This window comes from Raphanus sativus, unplaced genomic scaffold, assembly GCF_000801105.2.
Source record: "Raphanus sativus cultivar WK10039 unplaced genomic scaffold, ASM80110v3 Scaffold0326, whole genome shotgun sequence".
Lineage (NCBI taxonomy): Eukaryota > Viridiplantae > Streptophyta > Magnoliopsida > Brassicales > Brassicaceae > Raphanus > Raphanus sativus.
In genome coordinates this window covers 5,145-26,771 of record NW_026615646.1, presented here as the reverse complement: position 1 = coordinate 26,771, position 21,627 = coordinate 5,145, and the positions used below count along the sequence as shown (strand labels likewise).

The 21,627-nt window shown below is 38.6% G+C and overlaps 5 protein-coding genes across 5 annotated transcripts; 1 reads left to right on the top strand and 4 right to left on the bottom strand.

Annotated features, from left to right (window-relative positions):
* LOC130501906 (protein NUCLEAR FUSION DEFECTIVE 4-like) lies at nt 1–2,436 on the bottom strand. The gene is made up of 2 exons (XM_056996714.1): nt 1,721–2,436; nt 1–1,371 (listed from the first exon to the last, which is right to left on the bottom strand). The coding sequence occupies exons 1-2, from the start codon at nt 2,280–2,282 to the stop codon at nt 131–133; spliced, it is 1,803 nt and encodes a 600-aa protein (XP_056852694.1). The 5' UTR covers nt 2,283–2,436; the 3' UTR covers nt 1–130.
* A 3,071-nt stretch (nt 2,437–5,507) lies between these two features.
* Nucleotides 5,508–9,748, top strand: LOC108832741 (uncharacterized). The gene is made up of 2 exons (XM_056996715.1): nt 5,508–6,000; nt 7,177–9,748. Exon 2 carries the CDS (start codon nt 7,180–7,182, stop codon nt 9,670–9,672), a length of 2,493 nt encoding a protein of 830 aa, XP_056852695.1. The 5' UTR covers nt 5,508–6,000; nt 7,177–7,179; the 3' UTR covers nt 9,673–9,748.
* Nucleotides 9,749–10,036: 288 nt separating this feature from the next.
* LOC130501905 (uncharacterized) lies at nt 10,037–11,791 on the bottom strand. The gene is made up of 4 exons (XM_056996713.1): nt 11,651–11,791; nt 11,239–11,292; nt 11,085–11,166; nt 10,037–11,005 (listed from the first exon to the last, which is right to left on the bottom strand). Exons 1-4 carry the CDS (start codon nt 11,764–11,766, stop codon nt 10,304–10,306), a joined length of 954 nt encoding a protein of 317 aa, XP_056852693.1. The 5' UTR covers nt 11,767–11,791; the 3' UTR covers nt 10,037–10,303.
* Nucleotides 11,651–15,385, bottom strand: LOC130501904 (uncharacterized). The gene is made up of 5 exons (XM_056996712.1): nt 14,190–15,385; nt 13,958–14,096; nt 13,820–13,878; nt 12,726–13,591; nt 11,651–12,633 (listed from the first exon to the last, which is right to left on the bottom strand). The coding sequence occupies exons 4-5, from the start codon at nt 13,581–13,583 to the stop codon at nt 11,782–11,784; spliced, it is 1,710 nt and encodes a 569-aa protein (XP_056852692.1). The 5' UTR covers nt 13,584–13,591; nt 13,820–13,878; nt 13,958–14,096; nt 14,190–15,385; the 3' UTR covers nt 11,651–11,781.
* Nucleotides 15,386–19,581: 4,196 nt separating this feature from the next.
* On the bottom strand, nt 19,582–21,308 carry LOC130501907 (uncharacterized). Its single transcript, XM_056996716.1, has 4 exons — nt 21,184–21,308; nt 20,991–21,110; nt 20,743–20,914; nt 19,582–19,673 (listed from the first exon to the last, which is right to left on the bottom strand). Exons 1-4 carry the CDS (start codon nt 21,268–21,270, stop codon nt 19,582–19,584), a joined length of 471 nt encoding a protein of 156 aa, XP_056852696.1. The 5' UTR covers nt 21,271–21,308.
* Nucleotides 21,309–21,627: the final 319 nt, after the last annotated feature.

Below are 21,627 nucleotides of genomic sequence, written 5' to 3'. Positions count from 1 at the left end.
AAACACAAAACGATGAAAACATCATATAAAGTATTGCTTTAAAAACACAAGTACGATGGACTGGGAACATATAATAATATGTTTACAAAATACTTCACCATATAGTATTACAATCATCGACCAAGAAACTTTACCCTCCTTTGACTAATACTTTACCATTAGCATTATCATTCTCTTTATCCTCGGCCACAGACCTTGATGGAGCAGCCGCTGCCATCTCCATCTCGGTGGCCAACGCCTTTTCTCTAAACTTTTTGTAGATATCACTTTTGTAAAACTTTCTTGTCCGAATCACCAAGATCATCGAGACCAATACGCCAAACAAAGTTACCGCGGTAATTATAATAAATGACAGCTTAAAACAAGCTGTGCCCGTGCAGCTCAGATCCTGCCCACTACTTCTCTGAATCCCTAATGCATTATTCTGCTTCTCGGCCTCCCTATCGTACAAATACCCAGCGACCCGAACGTTAAGCAAATAAGACCCTATAGGGCTTGCGACCGATCCAAAGTTATACAATGTAGAGTAGTACTTAAGTCCAAAAATCTCGGAGATTATAGCAAATAGGAGCGGCCATTGGGCACCAAAACAAAACCCTATGATGACCGATGCGACGTAGAGTCCACCAGGGACGTTAAAAGCGATTAGAAGGTGGCCGGCGCAGGACAAGAGGAGGATCAGTGTAAGCACTAGAGGTCTTGGGAATTTGTATTTGATCAAGAAGATCTCTGAGACCACACCTGCAACCACACGACCAAAGTAATTCCATATGCTTACAAGTGACACGAACGTGCTTACGCTTCTCTTTGGATAACCTAACGAGCCACCGATTTGACCCAAGTTGTCTATAGCCGTTAATGTCCCTCCCACACCACATATGGTCGCTAAGAATAATATCAACATGTCCACGCTAAACAAGGCTTGCAATATCGTATAGTCATCTCCTCTCTCCGGTGGGCTAAACATAGTCGTCCAACACGACGCCGTTTTCTCGCTCTCCACCTCCGTTGACTTTTCACCATCATCTTTGACCTCCGATGAGGCTAAGTGTGGTCTCTCCGTGACGATATTGATCGGTGCTGGATCGTTTAACGCAACTTGCTTTTCCGTCCAAAGCTTCTTTTCTTCCAAAACGACGATGAGAACCGGTAAAAGAAGCAAGATGATCACCACGGCGGCGCTGCCTCCAAACTCGCTGCGTGTAAAGCCGGAGAGCTTGTCAGCGATGATGGCCGCCATAAGGAACGTCGCGAGCCCGAGTGATATGTAGAGGAAGTTATAAAACACCTTTAGCTCATCTTTTTGTCTCACCACTTTCATGTTCCTTATCGTCCTCAAGAAAGCAAAAGAGATTGCCGCAGGTAACCAACCTGAATATACAATAACTCATACAGTTAGTCAAAAAGACTAATCAAGATTCATATGATGATAGTAACCAATCTTCCAGAAAAATATCTAGACAGTAATTATACGTTTTATAAATGATTAACGCCTAGAAGACCGATTTTTAGAAAATTGCATTATAGAAAAATCATTTCTTTTTTTTTTTGGGCAAATTTTATAGAAAAATCATTTCTATTATGACCAATTTGCTGCCTAAATATCTATCTAGACGTCCAAATTTTAGAACCATGACAGTTAAACATTGACCTCTGTTTTTTCCCTGTTTAACATCATTAACCATATTGTTTCACTAATTAATTAAAAAGTAGTACTTACCAATCATCAAGATGAGAGATTTGGTGTCTTCGCCATAAAAGGCATGGTAAAGCTGTGTAATAATGGCGCCACTAAGACCAACATACCCTTTGAGAATCCCTAAGACAACACCACGGGACTCCGGGAAGTTCTTAACACACGTGACCAACGAACCCGTATTAGCGAACGACTGTGAGTTCGCTCCGATGCAGATGTAAAGACACATGTGCCAAACTTGAGGCTTAGGGATCCGTTCAGTAACGGCAAGCCAAATCATGAAGTAACCGAAGAAGTTAAGAATAGCTCCTATTATGAGGATGAACCAAGGAGGAGTCACCTCGTTGATTAGACCCGCGAGGACTCCAACGTTGGCTCCAAGATCTTTGAAGAAACTGAGGAGGTTAAGAGTGGTTTGGTCATAGCCTAAGGTTGTTTTGATATCACCTGAGTAGAGACTGAACATGTAAGTGGCTCCTGCTGCCGACATGATTAAGAGACTCCCGAAGAACATAAACCATCTTCCTGTTAGGATTTGGATGGTTAAGCTCTTCATTGAGCCGCCGCCGGGACTTGCAGCCACCATTTTTTGTTTTGTTTTGTTTATGTTTGGTTTGGTATTATAAGAGAAGTGTGTGTTCGAGAGGGATGGTTTTTGGTATTGTTCTGGTTGGAATATATAAGCAACGAAGTGTGCGTGAAAGAAGGAGAGAGATGAAAGAGGGCGAAGACCGTTGTTGTTGACGTTGACTTGGAGAGTAGAGTTGGAGAGGGGAAGGTTGGAATTAGAAGCTATGCTTTATCTGTTATAGGCTATATTCAGATATTTATAGTTTTCATATCGCATAAAATGGCAATAAATTCAATGCAAGGAGTGGATTTTATTCGAGGTAATGCATTTACTTCTTCGAAACAGGTCGTAGACAAATTTAAAAAGGTTTTGACTATAGTAGGGTTGAGATGAAAATATGGCAAGAATTCACATTTGTGGTATTATAAAGATAAGGTATTATTTAAAATATGGCAAGAATTCACATTTGACCGACCGATCCATATTAAGTGAGTGGACTACGTTAGAAGGCATCCGTGGTGTGTGTGTGCCATATCTAATCTATTAAAACTGAAGTACACTTAGTAATTAATCCTTACTTCATGTTTAATATTACAAAATTTGCCATTGCCTTTATTGGCATCATTTAACAATATTACTAAACCAACTTTTATTAAATTTACACAGTCAACCAAAACTAACGTGTTTCATAAATAATATTACAATAATACATTATATTTAATGAGTAAATCTAGATTCCTATCTTAACTAACCAAAAATGTAAAATCTTTAACAATAAAAGGAATGGGTATTATGTAATTAGAACCGTATATTCTGTTTACAAAAATAAAATGTGTAAATAACGTCTTACGAACCAAACCTTTTTAACTACATTCTTATTGGATGCTTTTGTATTGTGTTAGTAAATCTCCTAGCTTAGCTTAACTATTTATCAGTAGATGAGACTAAAACACAAGGTAACTTTTTTTTATCAACAAACACAAGGTAACTAAATTCAAAGGTATATATATATATATATATAGTTTAAAAAATATTTTTAATACAAAAATAAATTAAGAATTGTTTTTGAAAATATATTAATATAGCATAAAATAATTAAATTTCAGTATTACTAAATAAATTTTAAAATAAAATATATGGAATTTAAAATTTAGAATTCATTTCTTCATATTTTGAAGATGTTTTTATTTAATTATTTGAATTTTTTTTTAAAAACGGTACCAAAAATTGTGTTACAAAATAGCGCGTTATCAAGTTACATAATATAACAGAAAATGTGACAAAAATATAAAACAACAAATTATAAAATATGTTTAGTTGTTATAAAATTAAAATCAAATATATATAAATATAAAATAAAAATATCCGCACGGGTGTGCGGGTCAATATCTAGTATCTATTATAGATGTAGCAAATAGAAATAAATATTTTCTTTGCACCAAAAACATTACTTTTGAAGTACAGTTTGATATATTTGACTCTCTTTCTTTGAAGAATAACTTCATATCTTTTTTCTTGTACATATCTGTATAACATATTTGACTACTCCTTCATCCATATCATTCCCATTTATAACACCTCTATAATTTTAGTCAACGAAAACAAAGAGTAAGACTCAGTAACTATTATCACTAAGGGGGTTTAATATGGTAAAGTCGAACCAATTTAAATCGATATGAACCGAAATATTGAATTTGGTAATAAAGAATAAATTAAATGGAAGTTATTTAAAAAAAAACTATGGTATATGGATATGGTTTGATATATAAACCTATAAAACTGAAAAGCGAACAATTAAAATATATTAATATACTTATATGTAATTTTATAATAAAATATATAATATATACATAATTATTTATTAATATGATAGTCATATTTAAAATATTGATTTTAATAGTCTTTTATTTTATCCTAAGTTAAAAACATTATTTTATTTTTCACATGTTCATGAAATTAGATAAAACATAATTAATTGGTAAATATTTATAATAATAGAGTAATTCAATAGTATTATGATATTGTTATTTTCTTATTTTTATTTTTGATAGTTAAATAAAACAGAAAGTATCTTATTTAAAAATTAGAGTACTGTATTTATATATATATATATATATATATATATATATAACGTTTTAATAAATTTGATTTCTAATTATATAAACTAAAATTTGTTATAAAAGTAAATATAGTTATGATTTTTTGTATAAAATTGAATAAACTTAAAACCAATAGTAGATAAACCAAAAACTGGTAGTATATAAGACTGGTACCGAAAAACAGAAAAAAGCAGAAGCGGAACGAAAATCGGATTAATAGCATAACTAGAATGTTTTAGGTGATTTTTAACATGTTAAAAAATTAAGTACTATGCAATTTATTGATAAAGAAAAATATAAAAAATTAGAAAATAGTGAATGCAAAGAAACCTTTTCAAAACTATTGATTGTTTAAGTCTCAACATAAGTCATGCAATATATTCATTTTTGATCAATAAATAGTATTTGCAATGGAACTAAAGAAAATCTGATCTAATATCTAAAATGATTAGTATTTATTAGAAAATATGTCTTGAATTCTGATATCGCTATTGAAATATTTTTAAAACTAAATATCTTTAAAAAATTCCAAAAATAAATATATTTATATAATAAATCAAATTAATCATTTATTTACTACCAACATATCAAATGAATATAACTATAACATATTTTAAATATTTATTTATTATGTTTTCAACAAAAGTTGTGGACATTTCTAAACTGTATTTAGAGAACATATTCCTAACATTTTTACGCATTTTCAACATGTTTTGAAACCTTTTTCCAAACATTAAAACAAACAAACCACATACAATATTTTATGCAACCCAACCTATAACTAGGCTAATATAAAATCAATAAAATGGAGATACCTAATTTATTAAAGAATAATATTGAGGTAGACTCAAATAAATAATATAATAACATAAAATAATATTTTATGTGTAGTATTCAGATGATCCGCATTTTGGAATTTAAATTAAATGGTAACTTTCCAGTTAACTTTCGTTGCATGTCTATTTAATATACTCTCATAAACCATAATTATATGGAGATATTATTTGAAATACTAATTTTATATAATACCTCACAGAAAATGAGGTTACAATGTTTAGGGATTTTTTATGCGAAACAGAACATTTTTTATTCAAAAAAAAAAACAAAAAAAAACAGAACATTTTTGGGCTTCTTTCAAAAACAACCTACAAATTCAATTCAACCCCAAAACCAACCTCTTTTTTTTTGTCATTACTATTCACCATGAAAAGTTCCAAACTATCCTTATGTTTTTAAATTATTTACAAAATTGCCATTATTATTTAATTATTTAATAATTTCGAAAATCATAAAAAACCTATTACACCCTAAACATTTCTTCTTATTTACAATAATGCCATTATCATCAATTTTTCAACCACCATTAACAACCATTTTTGAGCTCATTAAACCTCAAGAATTCAATATACAACCACTTTGTTGTGATTCTAAGCAAAAAAACTCTCATTTCCTCTCATTTCCTCTCATTTCCTCTCCATTTCAATCTAAAAATCTCCCATAACTTTCATTTTCATAACTATAATTTCATATTTTCGAGTTTACACTGTTGTGAGTAGGCAAAGTTGGATCCTTTTACTCATATTTGGAGCTTGGACGGTGGAAAAGGGTGGAAACAAGCTTTACATCGGAAAAAGGTTACTGTTTTCATGGTTTTCATCATTTTTTCAGATCTGTGTCGCGACAGTAGACTGTTTTGTACGTCTACGGGAAGGAGTAGACTTACATTGCGGTCTACAAGTCAACGCACAGGTTAGTTTTGCAATTGACCAAAATGCTAAAAAACACATAAAATAGACTTTGTTGGAAGTCTACGACTTTTCCTTTGATAACAAAAAAAAATAGTATGTAAACTTACAAAGAAGTCTACGTAAAGAGGTTAGTTTTTGCATTTGACCGAACTTTTGACTTTTCAAAGTAGACTTCCGAAACAGTCTACGAAATGTAGACTGCTAGTAAAGTCTACAGAAGGTCAGTTTTGCATTTGACCCAAACTTTGACTATGTTGATTAAGTTAGTTTTGTATTTGACTAAAATTTTTAAAAGTTGACCAGGATGGAAAAAAGTTGTAGATTTCTTATTCCGTCTACCGAACTCTGAAAAAAAAAAGTAGACTGCCTCTGAAGTCTACTATTTTATTTTGGTCAAATGCAAAAGTAACCCATCGGATTATCGCGTAGACTTCAGATACCGTCTACAAAGATGTAGACGTTTGTGTCAGTCTATGTTTAGAAAGTCAACTTGGTCAATTGCAAAAACTAACCTGTTCAGAAAAATAAAATAAATGTAGACGGTTCTTGAAGTCTACTTTTCGTCTGTAGACTGTTGTTGAAGTCTACTTTTCAAAGTCAAATTTGGGATGAGTTCTGGTCAATCGCAAAAACTAACCTTTTCAAAATGTAGACTGAAAACAAAGTCTACTTGTGTAAAATCACAACATTTTTTTTAAATAAAGATAGTAACCCGTGAATTTTGCAATTGCAAAAACTAACCCAAACTTGTAGACCTATATAATAGTCTACATTTCTGTTGACAGAAACGAAAGTCTACTGTTGAAAATATATAAAAAGTGAATTTGTGTATTATTCATAATGTATTTTCAAGATTTTTTTGTTTCAAATTGTGTATTAGTTAATACTAATTGTTCTTAACTATTTTTAAAAGATAATATTTTATAATTAGGAAACTATCGAATTTTTTGTTTGAGTATGTAGTTTGGTAACATGTGTAGACGTCTCTGGAAGTCTACATTTATAATTTTATCAAACATAAAATTATTGTTCGCTAATTTTGTAAATGTATTATTTTTGCAGGTAATGGTTAATTTGCCTGTTGTGTATGGAGAATGGGTGGTGAAAGGCTCTTTGTGGGAGTTTGTGGTTGATAAATGGAAAAAAGGGAGAATGTTCTTTGTGCATGATGGTTGTACATATGGTGAACTTCTTGAAATGGCACAAGAAGATTATGATCTGAACAAGAAAACCGAGAAGGTGGAGCTGACATATTCCTTACCAGACGTACTTTTAGAGCAAATGGGTCCAGATACTCCTCCTATGCATGTCACGAGTGATAGACAAGTACGGAACTTGATCGAGTTATGTAAGACCCACATTGTACGCCTTTGTGTATCAAGCCAGTGTCAAGTAGAAGCTGGAGGTGACGACGATGCTCAAGAAACTGCTGATGTTGCTGTTGATGCTGATGTGTCTGATAGTGGTGATGAAGGGTTTGATAAAGATTGGAATGAGGCTGATGATGCTCAAGAAACTGATGATGATGCTCAAGAAACTGCTGATGTTTCTGTTGATGCTGATGATGCGGTTGATGCTGTTGATGCTGTAAACTACAGTGATTATGGGAAATTGAAAGATGAGGATTCTGATGATCAAGGGTTTTATGATGGACAACAAGCGGAGTATGCTGGTACTGGAGGAAGATTGATGTCTTTTAATGAAGATATATATGTCGGTCAGAGTTTTGCTAGTAAGGCTGAGCTCGTTGCAAAGCTGAAGTTGGTTGCTGTGAAAGGTAAATTTACGTTCACAGCTTACAAGACAACGAAAACTTTGTACGTGGCTAAGTGTCGTGTTGAAGGATGTGGTTGGAAGCTCAGAGCGAGTGTGAAGCATGGACCAAAGACATTTTGGGTGACAAAATATTTGAAAACTCATACATGTTCAGTGGGGGATCGGATGGCTCAACGGAAACAGTATACTCCGAAATATGTTGCTAGACTGTTTATTGAGTCTATTGGGATTATAGATGGGATTACACCGAAGCATATCGAAGATTCGATGCGGAACATGTTTGGTCTGAACCTGGGTTACACCACTTCTTACCGAGCTTTGCTATGTGCCCAAGAGATGGTGAGAGGAACAGCAGAAGATGGATATGAGAATCTGCCTTCTTATTTGCGTCAGATCGAGCAATCGAATCCGGGAACTGTCACATGTCTTGAGAAAGATGATAAGAACCGATTTAAATATCTATTCCTATCTTTTGGAGCTTCGATAGCTGGTTGCAACTATCTTAGGAGGGTTCTTGTGGTAGATGGCACTCATCTAAGTGGAAAGTATGAAGGAGTTATGCTAGTTGCTGCTGCCCAAGACGGTAACTTTCAGATTTTTCCATTGGCTTTTGCGATTGTGGATGCGGAAAATGATGATTCGTGGGAATGGTTTTTTACCCAATTGCGGAGATGTGTTTCAGATCAGTATGCTTTGGTGATAGTTTCTGACAGACACAAATCCATTAAGAAGGCGTGTGAGAAGGTTTTCCCTTGGGCAAAGAGAGGAATTTGTTATTATCATCTACAACAGAACATAGTCCAAAAGTTCAAGGGAAAGCACATGTTGTACTTGGTCAAAGGCGCTGCTTATGCACATACGCTCTTCGATTTTAATCGCTACATGGATGAGATACGGAGTATAAACCCAGACCTTGCAACTTATTTGGAGGATGCTGACGTCTCTTTATGGTCACGAGTGCACTTTCAAGGTGACAGATACAACATAAAGACTAGCAACATCGCAGAATCTATTAACTCTGCACTTAAGCCAGCCAGAGGATTCCCCATCTCATTCCTTCTTGAATTTATACGGGAGAAGCTTGGAAGGTGGTTTTTTAAAAGGAGAGAAGATGCTTTAAGTCTCACATCACAACATAGTCGTGGGGTTGAAAAAATATTGGCTATTCGGGAAGAGTATGCAGATATGATGAAAGTGGAACGGATTGATGGTTGGCGATTTGTTGTGAGAGGAGGACACCGAGATTGTATTGTTGACTTGGAACTTCGAAGGTGCCAATGTGGTGTGTTCGATATTGAGAAGATACCTTGTTCACATGCCATTGCAGCTGCAAAAGATGTAAACATTCATGTCTCTACTCTTGTATGCCAATCCTATTCAAAGGAGTATCTTTATGCAGCATACGCAGCAAATATTTATCCCAAAAGTGAGGATTTGGAAGCTCTCAAGAGTGAGGATTTGGAAGCTCCCGAAAGTGAGGACTTGGAAGCGCCCAAAAGTGAGGATCTGGAAGCTTCTGAAAGTGAGGACACATCACCTACTGATGAAGATTTGGAAGCTCTCAGTAAGGACAAAGAAGGTAAGGACAAAGAAGCTTCGAACAAGCATAAATGCCTTCCTCCTGCTGTCAAGCGTGGTCCGGGTAGGCAAAAGAAATCGAGGTGGCAAACTTGGCTTGAAATTTCTAGGATGAGGGGAAACAAACCACGTAAGCAGCACAAGGACTATAGTTGCTCCCAGTGCAAGAAACCGGGCCACACCCGTCCTAATTGTCCAGGATGAAAGGTCTTATGTATTGAACTTATGTTGGATTTGGCTTATGTATTGAACTTATGTTGAACTTATGACTAGTATTGTTGCTTTGGATGTTGTCTTATGTATTGAACTTATGTTGGATTTGTGGATTTTTAGTCAATATTGAACTTATGAGTTGTATTGTTGCTTTGGATGTTGTCTTATGTGATGAATGTTGAGTTTGTAGGTCTTTAGACAGGTTTATTACATGTCTGCTTTCGGCCGAGCAGACTTTTTAGTTAGTCTACTATGAATGAAGACTACTATGTAAGTCTATATTTTTCGTTGAATTTGTCAAAAACAAGAGTACTGATGTAATGAAAAAAAAAAGAATAATACTGATAATCTCTGATACAAAAGAAGCTGCCTCATTGTCTAGCAGCAGACTTAAGTATTAGTCTTCTTTAAAAGAAGACTTTCACAGAAGTCTGCTGCATGCAAAATACATAGTCTGTTACAACTACAAGTCTGGTACAAAAACCTACTACATCAGTCTGCTACTCACAGCACAATACAATAGTCTGGTAAAAAAAAATCTACTAGATATATCCGTTGAGGAAAGTCACCCAAAAAACTTCAAACTTTCCTCCAATTCTACCCCAAAAGTGAACTGCAAACCTTACTCATAAACAAGTGCAGTTTTGTACTCTCTAGTTTCTGTGCCGTTTATGTTGGTCTCGTCAAATATCTCTGCCGCTAGCTTCGCCCTCATTTGTTTCACATTCTTATCACAGAAGTCATGAAACGGGAATGCCAAGCCAAGTGCATGACATTCTATGTACTTCAAACAGTACACTCCACAATCACCACTTTGTACATTCTGTGGTGTCTCGGTTGCTGGGACCCTCTCATGTGTGAAATCAACCGTGTACAACTCCCTGTCCTCACCGCGAGATAGCATATGCAGCATGTACGGCAGCATGTGCGCAATAGGCTTCACAGCCTCGGCAATTTCCTTATCGTCGGTGTGACCAACAAAACTGTCCCAAATCACTATGTGTCTCCTCGGGATTGATATCCAACAAGCTACCCAATGATCCTCGTTGATAAACAATGGCACATATATATCATCAATCTCTAGCACCCATGTTTTGTCTGATCTGCAATAAGCTGGGTGCTCGCCAGTGTAGTAGTATAAGGCCCCGGACGGGAGCAGTTTACCTGAGCCGTCGGGATTGGCAGGAGAGTTCAAAAACTCTTTGTACTTTGCTGACCAAATTTGAGTGAACGCAGTATCCAGCAGGCAAATTCTGTCCGACCTAAACCATTCTGGGTGCTTCGTGTACCGGAGTCTTAAGAGATTAATCCCAGCATCCATGTGCTGCATTTACAAAATTAGACTTCCATCAGAAACAAGTCTACATCAGAGAGAAGTCTACATCAGAGAGAAGTCTACATACCGTGTCAATCAGCCATTTTTGAGGAGTTAGTAGTATGTAGTACCAGTGACATGAAGAACCCTTCACCTTCTTTCGCCAGTTGCTGTCAATAATCAAAAAACCATCAAACACTACCAGTTCCTATATATAGCAGTTATGTGATTGAATGACTTACGGGTCGAGTTGCACCCAATCAATAAGAACAGAGAGCTTTTTGGGGTCAACAGGACCAAATGGGTAATATCCATGTCCTCGCTTTGGCTTGTTAGGTATGATGGACTTGGCCGTGCTATCTCCTTGAAAGGGGGATTGCTGAGAAGCAGCAAGCCTACGAATTCTGTCACTCTTAGCACGTGCCAAGATGCGAGCAGCTTTTAACTTGACGACCTGTTTCAGATTTCTCACCGAATCATAATCAATGCTTGATTGTTCTTTCTCTATTATAACAACACTCTCATCTATGCCTCCATTCTCACTCTGCATTTTTTTCAATTGAAAGAACATATTAATAACATAATTTAGAAAGTGAAACCAACAAAATGAATTCATTACACACGCAAAAGGTTCAAACATTCATATGCACACGAAGTCTGCTGCATGCAGAAAAACCAAACAAGCCAACATGAAATGAAAACAAGCTGAAACGAGAAGGAGAAAAGGTCAAACATTCCAAGTGAAAACAAGCAAAAAAACGTTCAAACATTCCAAAATAAACAAGTTACTTCTTTTTCCCTGTTTTACGGCCTCTTTTCTTTTGGGGAGTTGATTTGTTACTAACCACAGTGGCTTTGTCAGTGGCTTGCTTAGCTTGGCCTCTCTTTGGTCTGTTTAGTTGAGGAGAGGCTTCCACAGCTTTAGATCCTTTCTTAGCTTGCGCTTTTCTCGGTCTGCCTCTTTTGGGAGTGGCTTGCTCGGGAATGGCTTCCTTGGGAGTGGCTTGCTCGGGAATGGCTTCCTTGGGAGTGGCTTCATCGGCTTCAGAACTGCTTTCCTCATCGTTCCTTTCTTCCTCATCTTTGCCACCTTCTTCATCATCTCTGCCACCTTCTTCATCATCACTGCCACCATTTTCCTCATCTTTGCCACCATCTTCCTCATCTTTGTTTTCCTCAGTTTTTTTATCCTCATAATTCTCTCCACCCACAATCTTCTCCATATCTTCTACCTTTTTTGCAAGGCTCTCAATCATGCGGCCCTGTGTGGTCAACAAACTCTCACATCTCCCCAATCCTTCAACCATACTAGAAGCCATGGCAGTGAGCCAAACTTTTATCTCTGCATTCAAGGTATCCTGGCCAGGGGACACACGAGCCTTCTTGCGTGGTGATTCTTCCTCAGACTCGGTGGGAGCAGAGCACAGTGACCTCTTGCTTGTCTTCACCTTTTTGTACTCAACCTTCACACTTGTCCACAGTTTGGTTCCAGTGTCAGGCCAGTGAGCTTGGTTCCATGACCATCCACTGGAAAAAATAGCCTCGATAATGTTATCAGCCTTTTTATCTTCCACTTCATCATCCCAGAGAGGAAACATTTCAGAATAATCCTTCACAGTACATGTGTTAATGGTAGTCTGCAAAAAAAATTACACATTAAAGGTTAGTATGTAACCATTTTAAACACAAAATAATACATCAAATAATACATACATATATTTAAGCATACCTGTTTCTGTAACTTTTCCTTGCCATGTTTCCGGCCTTTGCCACCTAAGAAGGCAAGCAGAGGTGGAGTCGGGGTGCCTGCCAAAGGATCTGCTTCCACAGGATCTCCGTAACCAGCTGCGAATTCAGGGAGAGCGTGGTAGATCCAGACTTGAAGAACCTCAACAAAGCCATCAAGGTAGTATGACGTCTTTGTAAGGTCAGCCTTCTTCACTGAATCCATCAAGCCTTTAAATGCTACTCTTCCCCACGGATAATCTTCAAAAACCTCAAGATCCATCACTAACCTAGCCAGGGCAGCCCGTGTGGGTGTCGTGGTTCTTTGTGCCTCAATGAAGCCAGCGTAGATGGCTAGATAACCTAAGCGCTTTCGATCATCTGTAGACCATGTTTCGCACCTAGCACACGCTGTAGTTAAATCATCAATGCTTGGCCCACGCTCGAAATTCACTCCCAGCAGCTCCCAAAATGCCTTCATTTCATCAGTTACCTCAACCAAAGGATGCTCAAGATTCTTCACATACTCACAGTTCAGACCAGTGATCTCTCCAAATTCATTCAGAGAAAACCTAACTGGTTTAACACCTATAAGACTCCACAACTCATACTTCTTCTTGCAGTCAAGCTGAAATGTGAGCATATAGTGTACCAGCCTAGACGCCCATGAAAACTCCAATTCGTAGAACTTTAAAAACACTCCCAGTTTCGACTCTTTGAGCTCCTCCCATTCTTTTTCATTGAGTGCTTCACGAAGAGCAGAGAAGAGCCTTGTGTTACTACTGTAGTAGCCAATGCTTTTAGCCGGCACTGGCTCCTGCCCTACAGTAAATTGCCTTGGTGGGAAATCAAGCTGTTCCATTTTAAATCCTGCAGGAAAAACAACAACAAAATTATCAAATAATTCTGCAAATCAAACAAACAAATAAGTATGCAGGACAAAGAAGTCTACACGAGTCAAAAGAAGTCTACACGAGTCAAAAGAAGTCTACACGAGTCAAAAGAAGTCTACACGAGTCAAAAGAAGTCTACACGAGTCAAAAGAAGTCTACACGAGTCAAAAGAAGTCTACACTAACTAGAAACAGAGATGAATCACCTTTCGTTCGCCGGAGATATGAAACGCCACTAACGTGAGAAGAAGTCACCGTCTAAAATCTAAAACAAAAAGAAGTAAAGGTGGTTACTTTATACCAAGAATCGCCCACAGACACTAAATGGAAGATATTTAACTTACCAGAGAGAAGATATGGGACTGACGAAGTGGATGGTGACTAGTTTGGGGGCGGAGATATGAAACAGCGAGAGTAGAAGCCGTGCGACTGATTGGAGGCAGAGACACCGTTCGTTCGCCAACAAGAGTAGAGAATCGCCGCCTGAGATATTCAACGAAACGAGGTAAAGGTGGTTACTTTATAGCCTTAAACCTGGACAGACACTAAACCAGAGAGTAAAAGAGATTTACTTACCGGAGAGAAACGGCTGCCTGGTTAGGGTTCGCCGGAAATCTCCCAGGAGCAGACGGAGCAGCCGATGACGAGGTTGAGAGAAGATACAGACCGACGGAACAGACGGTGAGGAGGTTGAGCGCCGGAAACGGCGTGGTTAGGGTTCGCGAAGCGGCGTGGTTAGGGTTCGCCGGAAATCTCCCCGGAAATCGCCTTCATCGATGGCGGCAGGATTAGGGTTTTCTTAATAGAAAAAAGCTTAGGAAATCGTATTTATATGCTGGGTAACTTTTCTGGTTAGGTTAAAAATGTTTGGTTTGAAGTAGATTTGGTTAAAATTAAAATTGGTTGACTCCGGTTTGGCTAAAATCGTAGAGAGTAGACTTCTTTGTTTGTCTACCTTTTTGTCAGTCTACAATATTTTAATTTCCTATTTTATTTTGTTGTTTTAGTAAATTTATATATGAAATACTAAATTTTTTTCTTTATTTATTAATAGTTATAATGTGTGATTTTACTTTTTTATTCATAAACTCAATTTATAGAAGAAAAAATGACTTTTTGTACACTTATTACAGTAGACTGAATTGTAAGTCTACAAAACCCTAAACCACAAAACCCAAACCCTAAACCACGAAACTCAAACCCTATATGTTAGTTTGATAGGAAATTATTGTATCAAAAATCAAATTTACAAAATCTAAACTACTCAGTAATAATATGTTAATTAAACAAAAAAAACAATCAAAATCTAACTCTAAAGATCTAACCTCTAAAGATATAACATGTTATGTTATGTAACCTTTGTTACTAAACCACAAACATTGTCTCACATGGTTACCAAATCAACATATATTTTTTTTAGCTGTTCACTTATATACAAATTTAGTTTATAAACTTCATATTAACATTTACATTGATGATTAATTAATAATTTCATAAAAAATAATTTTATATATTTTTAAATGTAATTAACTAGATTAAATTACATTGTAGACTACAAATTAAGTCGACAATGTAGACCGTGTATGACATCTACGGATATGTAGACTATGTTTGTTATGTGTAGACTTACGAAGGACAGAACAGTAAAATGACTTTATGTTTTTTTGTTTGGTCACAAGGGCTAAATAGTAGTTTTAACACTCCTTTAAGTTGGGTTTGCAATTGATTGAATATGGGGTCTACTTTTAGGGTTGCAATCAACTTTTGGGTTGGTTTTAGCAATTCTCCCAACATTTTTTATGCGACACAGTATTCCCCTTTGTAACACTTTGATTAACTGTGAGATAAATTAACTGGAAATAAAAACTAATTAGCGTTTCACCAGAACTGCTTGTGAGACCGCAAGGTTGGTAATTTGTGTTACAGATATATATAACTATACGAGGATCTATATGTAAATACTATAGAATACGTTGACCTACTTGTACTCCTGTATAAGTACCTTTGTACTCTCTTAATAAACATTCATTCAACCTACTTCTATATTGTATCAGAGCGGGTTATATTAACCTAAGCTGTCATTTTTTTCAAACTTTTTCTCTTCACTCATCACCATGTCTGGATCATCATCATCGCCTGCATCGGTTCATGAAACCGTTCCTCTTAACACCACTCCGACATTGTTGAATATCAACATGTCCAATGTTACAAAGCTCACAGCTTCCAACTTTCTCATGTGGAGCAGACAAATCTATGCACTTCTCGAAGGCTATGATTTTGTTGGGTACGTCGACGGCTCTCTCGTCCCTCCCTCTGCGACTGTCGTCACTGCTGATACGACCGTCCCAAATCCGCAATACACAATCTGGAAGAGACAAGACCGTCTCATCTATAGCTCTCTCCTTGGCACGATCACCACTACGCTACAGCCGCTTCTCTCCACGACGAACACATCGGCTGAGATCTGGGAAATCCTCCATTCCACCTATGCCAAACCAAGCCGTGGCCACATCCAGCAGCTTCGTCAACAGCTGAAGACCTGGACGAAAGGCAACAAGTCCATTGATGAGTACTATCAAGGACTTACAACCCGATTTGATCAGCTATCCCTCCTTGGCAAGCCGATTGATCACGAGGATCAACTTGAACAGATCCTTGATGGTCTTCCGGAGGAATACAAACTCATCGTCGATCAAGTAACAGCTCGTGACACTCCTCCCTCGCTTACGGAACTTCACGAGAAGTTAATCAATCACGAGACCAAACTCCAAATTGCTGCTCCTGCTGTCTCCTCTGTTCCTGTTACAGCAAACTACTCCAACCACAGAGGCTCCTCGCCACATAACAACAATCAAAGAGGATCATCACATCACTCTCGAGGCCGTGGTGGTTATCGTGGTAATCAAACCTGGCAGCAGCAACAGCAATACAACACTCAACCATCTCAGGGAACTGGTCGTGGATATCAAGAACGTTGCCAAATCTGCAGTATATTTGGCCATAGCGCTCGGAGATGCCTGCAGCTAGCAAGTCAAGCAGCTCCTCCGCAAACTCCATGGCAACCGAGAGCTAATGTTGCTCAGGTCGGCTCCTATGCACCAAATCAGTGGATCCTAGATAGCGGAGCCACACACCATCTCACTGCCGATCTTAACAATCTCGCCCTCCACCAACCTTATAATGGAGGAGAAGAAGTAGCCATAGCGGATGGGTCAGGTATGAGTATCACACACACAGGTTCCTCAACACTTCCAAACGATTTAAACTTGATGATGTTCTTTGTGTTCCCAGCGTCAATAAGAATCTCATCTCAGTTCATCATTTCTATAATTCTAACCAAGTTTCGGTTGAATTCTTTCCTGCACATTTTCAGGTGAAGGATCTCAGCTTGGGGGTCCGGTTGCTTCAAGGTCGAACACGGAATGATCTGTATGAGTGGCCAGTGTCGAACCTAAACCCAGTAGCCTCGTCTGCAACCTATCCCGACACTAAAGCCACCTTACCTCAATGGCATAAACGCCTCGGCCACCCTTCTTTACCTATTCTTAAAACAGTTGTTTCTCAGTTTTCATTACCTTGTCTTTCGAATTCTTCTATGGCTTTTCCTTGCAATGATTGTCTACTCAATAAAACTCATAAGCTTCCTTTTCATGAAAGCACTATTTATTCTTCAAAACCTCTTGAATATCTCTTTACTGATGTTTGGCAATCACCTGTTTTATGATCTCAAAACTTCAAGTACTATCTGGTTTTGGTAGATCACTTCACCCGCTATACTTGGCTCTTTCCACTCAAAGCCAAATCAGAAGTACGAGATGTTTTTAAAGCCTTTAAGCCTCTTGTTGAAAACCGGTTTCAGACCAAAATTCAAACACTTTACTCAGATAATGGGGGGGAATTTCTAGCCTTACGAGCCTTTCTATCCACCCATGGGATCAGTCACCTAACCACACCTCCCCATACCCCCGAACTAAATGGTCTTTCAGAGAGAAAGCATCGACATATTGTCGAGACGGGCCTATCTTTACTCTCTGCTGCGAACCTTCCTCTCTCTTTCTGGCCTTATGCATTTGCAACCTCTGTTTTTCTGATCAACAGAATGCCTACACCCATCCTCTCTAACCAATCTCCTTACCTAAAGCTGTTCCAAACCTCACCCAATTACCATAAACTCCGAACCTTTGGCTGCCTATGCTTCCCTTGGTTGCATCCTTATGCGCCCAACAAGCTAGAAAACAAGTCTCTCCCATGTGTATTTATTGGATACTCTCTCACACAGAGTGCATATCTATGCCTAGATCCTGTTTCTAATCGGGTATATACGTCGCGCCATGTTCGTTTCAATGAAACACAGTTCCCGTATCATCATTTTACCAAGCCAAAACCCACTGTCACTCCCGAACCTATACCCACATCACCTGAACCTTACTCCACCATCCCTATCCTATCCTCACTCATACAGACACCCGCGTCGACTGCGAACAATCCGGCTCCTGGTTGTGCTTCTTCACCACTTGTGCAACCGGACGTGTTCCAAGGAACTGAAGCTCCTGTGACTCATACTGCGCCTGCAACTCCACCGCCACTACCAATTGCTCTGACTTTTGCTTCTGTTCCGACTGTCGCTCCTGCTCCCGCTACTTCCGTCTTGCCACCTCCAGCTACTGCTGCTTCCGATACATCAGCTCCTGCTCCTGCTCCAGCCCCTACTCCAGCTCCACCTCCAACGACAACTACAGAGTTGCCACCGGTCAGACACAGGATGACTACACGATCTAAAAACAACATAGTCAAGCCTACGACAAAGTACAACTTCAATGCTGAGCTTCAGCCTGATCCCCACTGGATCCCTTCAACGTGGCAGCAAGCCATCAAACATGAACGCTGGCGCAAGGCAATGGGGGCCGAATTTAACTCTACATCTGAGAACCAGACTTGGGATCTTGTCGAAGCTACAAAGCAGATGAACATAGTTGGATGCCGCTTTGTCTTTACAATTAAGTATAATCCAGATGGGAGCATTAATCGTTATAAAGCTAGGATTGTGGCTAAAGGTTTTCATCAGCAGCCTGGAGTTGATTGCACTGATACGTTCAGTCCCGTTATAAAATCAACCACCATTCGTGTTGTCTTGGGTTTGGCTGTTAACCAAGATTGGCCAATACGCCAGGTTGATGTCAATACTGCCTTTCTCCAAGGCCATCTCGATGAAGAAGTTTTCATGTGTCAGCCTCCGGGTTTTCAAGATGCTGATCGTCCCACACATGTATGTCGCCTAAAGAAAGCGATTTATGCTTGAAACAAGTGCCTAGAGCTTGGTACTCTGAGCTCAAAAATTATCTCTTGGGAGTTGGGTTTCAGAACTCACTTGCTGATACTTCCTTATTCATCTATCGTCAAGCTGGAAACTTTGTCTACTTGCTTGTTTATGTAGATGATATAATTATCACTGGAACTAATGCTGTTTGGTACAACGGGTGATTGACTCTCTTGCAGCCAAGTTTTCGATCAAAGACATGGGAGCTCTTAGCTATTTTCTTGGCATTGAGACGATTCGTACCCCACAAGGTCTTCACTTGATGGAGCGCAAATATGTGACAGATCTTCTGCAGCGTACAGACATGCTTCACGCGAAGCCCGTTTCGACCCCACTTCCTTCCTCGCCGAAGCTAGCGCTTCACTCAGGTACTCCGTTAACTGATCCTACAGAGTACAGACGCATCCTCGGCAGTCTCCAGTATCTTGCTCTTACTCTCCCTGATGTGTCCTATGCCGTGAATCGATTGTCTCAGTTCATGCACTCACTACAAGAAAAGACGCTGATACTAAGGGACTTTTTCCTCGGTATTTCGTCGGAATAAGCGTATTCCGACGAAATACTGAGGAAAATGTCCCTCGAAAAAAAACTCCTCGAAATGTCCTCGAAAATTTGTGACGGAATTTCGAGGAAACATAATTCCGAGGATATTTAGAGGATTGTCCTTCGTCGAAGAGGTCCTCGGTATATATTGAGGAACAATTCCCTCGGTATATACCGAGGATTATACCGCGGGAAAACACCTACGAAAGTTTTCGAGGAAACAGGTTCGTCGGAAAATTCCGAGGGACGTTTTCCTCGAAATATTTCGAGGACCAGTGTTCCTCGGAATATTTCGAGGGACAGTTTCCTCGAAAATTTTCGAGGAAAGCAGCCCTCGAACATTTTCGAGGAAACTGTCCCTCGGAATATTCCGAGGAACACTTCCCTCGGTATATACCGAGGACAGCTGTTCCTCGGAATATATTGAAAATTATTTTTTAAAAAAAAATTATTTTTTTTTTAAAAAATATTTTTAAAATTTAAATTCGAAAATATAAAATTAAAATTTAAATTGAAAACATATTATTTAAAATTCAAAGTCATACAAATCAAAAGAAAACATTTCGAGTTTTTGAAAGAAATTAAACTACGGGTTTTGGAAGTCCGGGTCTGGCATGGTCGGGAAGTCCACGTTGGCGTTCGGGTTCATGCTCCTCATCATCGCCATCATTTGCTCGTTCAGCTTCCTCTGTGCCTCCCAGCCCGCCTCTTGACTCGCCACCATGGACTCCAGCGCAGATATGCGAGCATCCTTGTCCCTCATCTGACTCAGAAGGACTTCTTGATCAACATAGGACGGTGGTGGTGCAGAAGCAGACGGAACCGAGGGAGACCGACGAGCCAAACCGAACAAACGGCCCTTCTTCTTTGGAATCGACTGAAAAAGAAAGTGTCAAATTTAAATAATATAAAAAATGGATTGAACTTTAAAAAATGAACTTACCGCTTCAACGATTTGGTTGATCCGAACCCGAGGCAAGCCGGTCGATCCCGTCGAATTGTCATCCTCGGTTTGAAGCTGAGACACTTCCTGTTCCATCTGACTGTCGATGAGGGTGACCACATCCCTCACAACACCATCATCAATCTCGCTGGTCTTCTTGTTGGTATACGCCGTCTTTATTAGGCGGAGATGATCAACCGGCTCCCCCTCATTTTCTTCCGCCTTGAAAAAAACATAAATTAAACAAACATTAGTAATTAAAAGAAATGCACAAAAAAATAATAGAATCTTAAATAATATAATAAAAACCGACAAGCTTACCAAGCGATCCCCAAGACTGGCTAAAGATTGAGCACCCAAGTTATGGATGTACATGCCCTTCCCCTTACGGTCGCTCTTGCGGTTGGTGGAGTTGGTGGAAGAAGTTGCTCTCACTTCGTTCTTACTCCAATGCACACCCAACTCCCGCCAGACCGTCGGGTCCATCCCCTTTGGAACCTTTAAAAAAAAATTGTTAAATAAATAAAAAAATATTTTAAAAAATTAAAAAATTGTTTCATAAATAAAAACGAACCTTGTTTATTTCCCACTTCTTCTTCCACGAGTGCATCTGCTTCCCATAGTTGTCCATAACTTTATGGACGAAGTGGTAATAGATAAACAACGTATCATCGGCATTCCAGTTGAATTGTTGCTGAAAATAAAACACAATTAGTAGAAAATTAATATTAAAGATTAAAAAAATAAGTAAAAAATAGAATACTTACCGCAAACTGTTGAAACCACATATGCTGCTTCTCGAGAGGGAAGTCGGTGAAAGTCGGATGTCCATTGTCGAGGGACGAGTACATCATACTGTTGATCCATCCGCTGATCCCGTTCCCGGATCGGTCGAACCTAATAAAAAGAATTAATTATTTAAAATGAATCAAATTTTAATGAAAAAAAAATAGGTTTAATTACCGCAAACTGTTGAATAATACCCTGTCCACATGGATACTGAGTGAGATATGGAAGATGGTCACGACCCGGCTGTCGAACAAACTCCGCAACTCTCAGAAGTGCCGGATGAGCAGGAGCAGGAGCAGGAGCGGGTGCCACACCGGGAGCGGAAGGAGAATGAGAGGGAAATGGAGAGGGAGATGTCTGGTAGGAGCTGTAGGGCGATGCAGAACCCGAAATGGAGCCGCTCCCCGAACCACCACGACCAC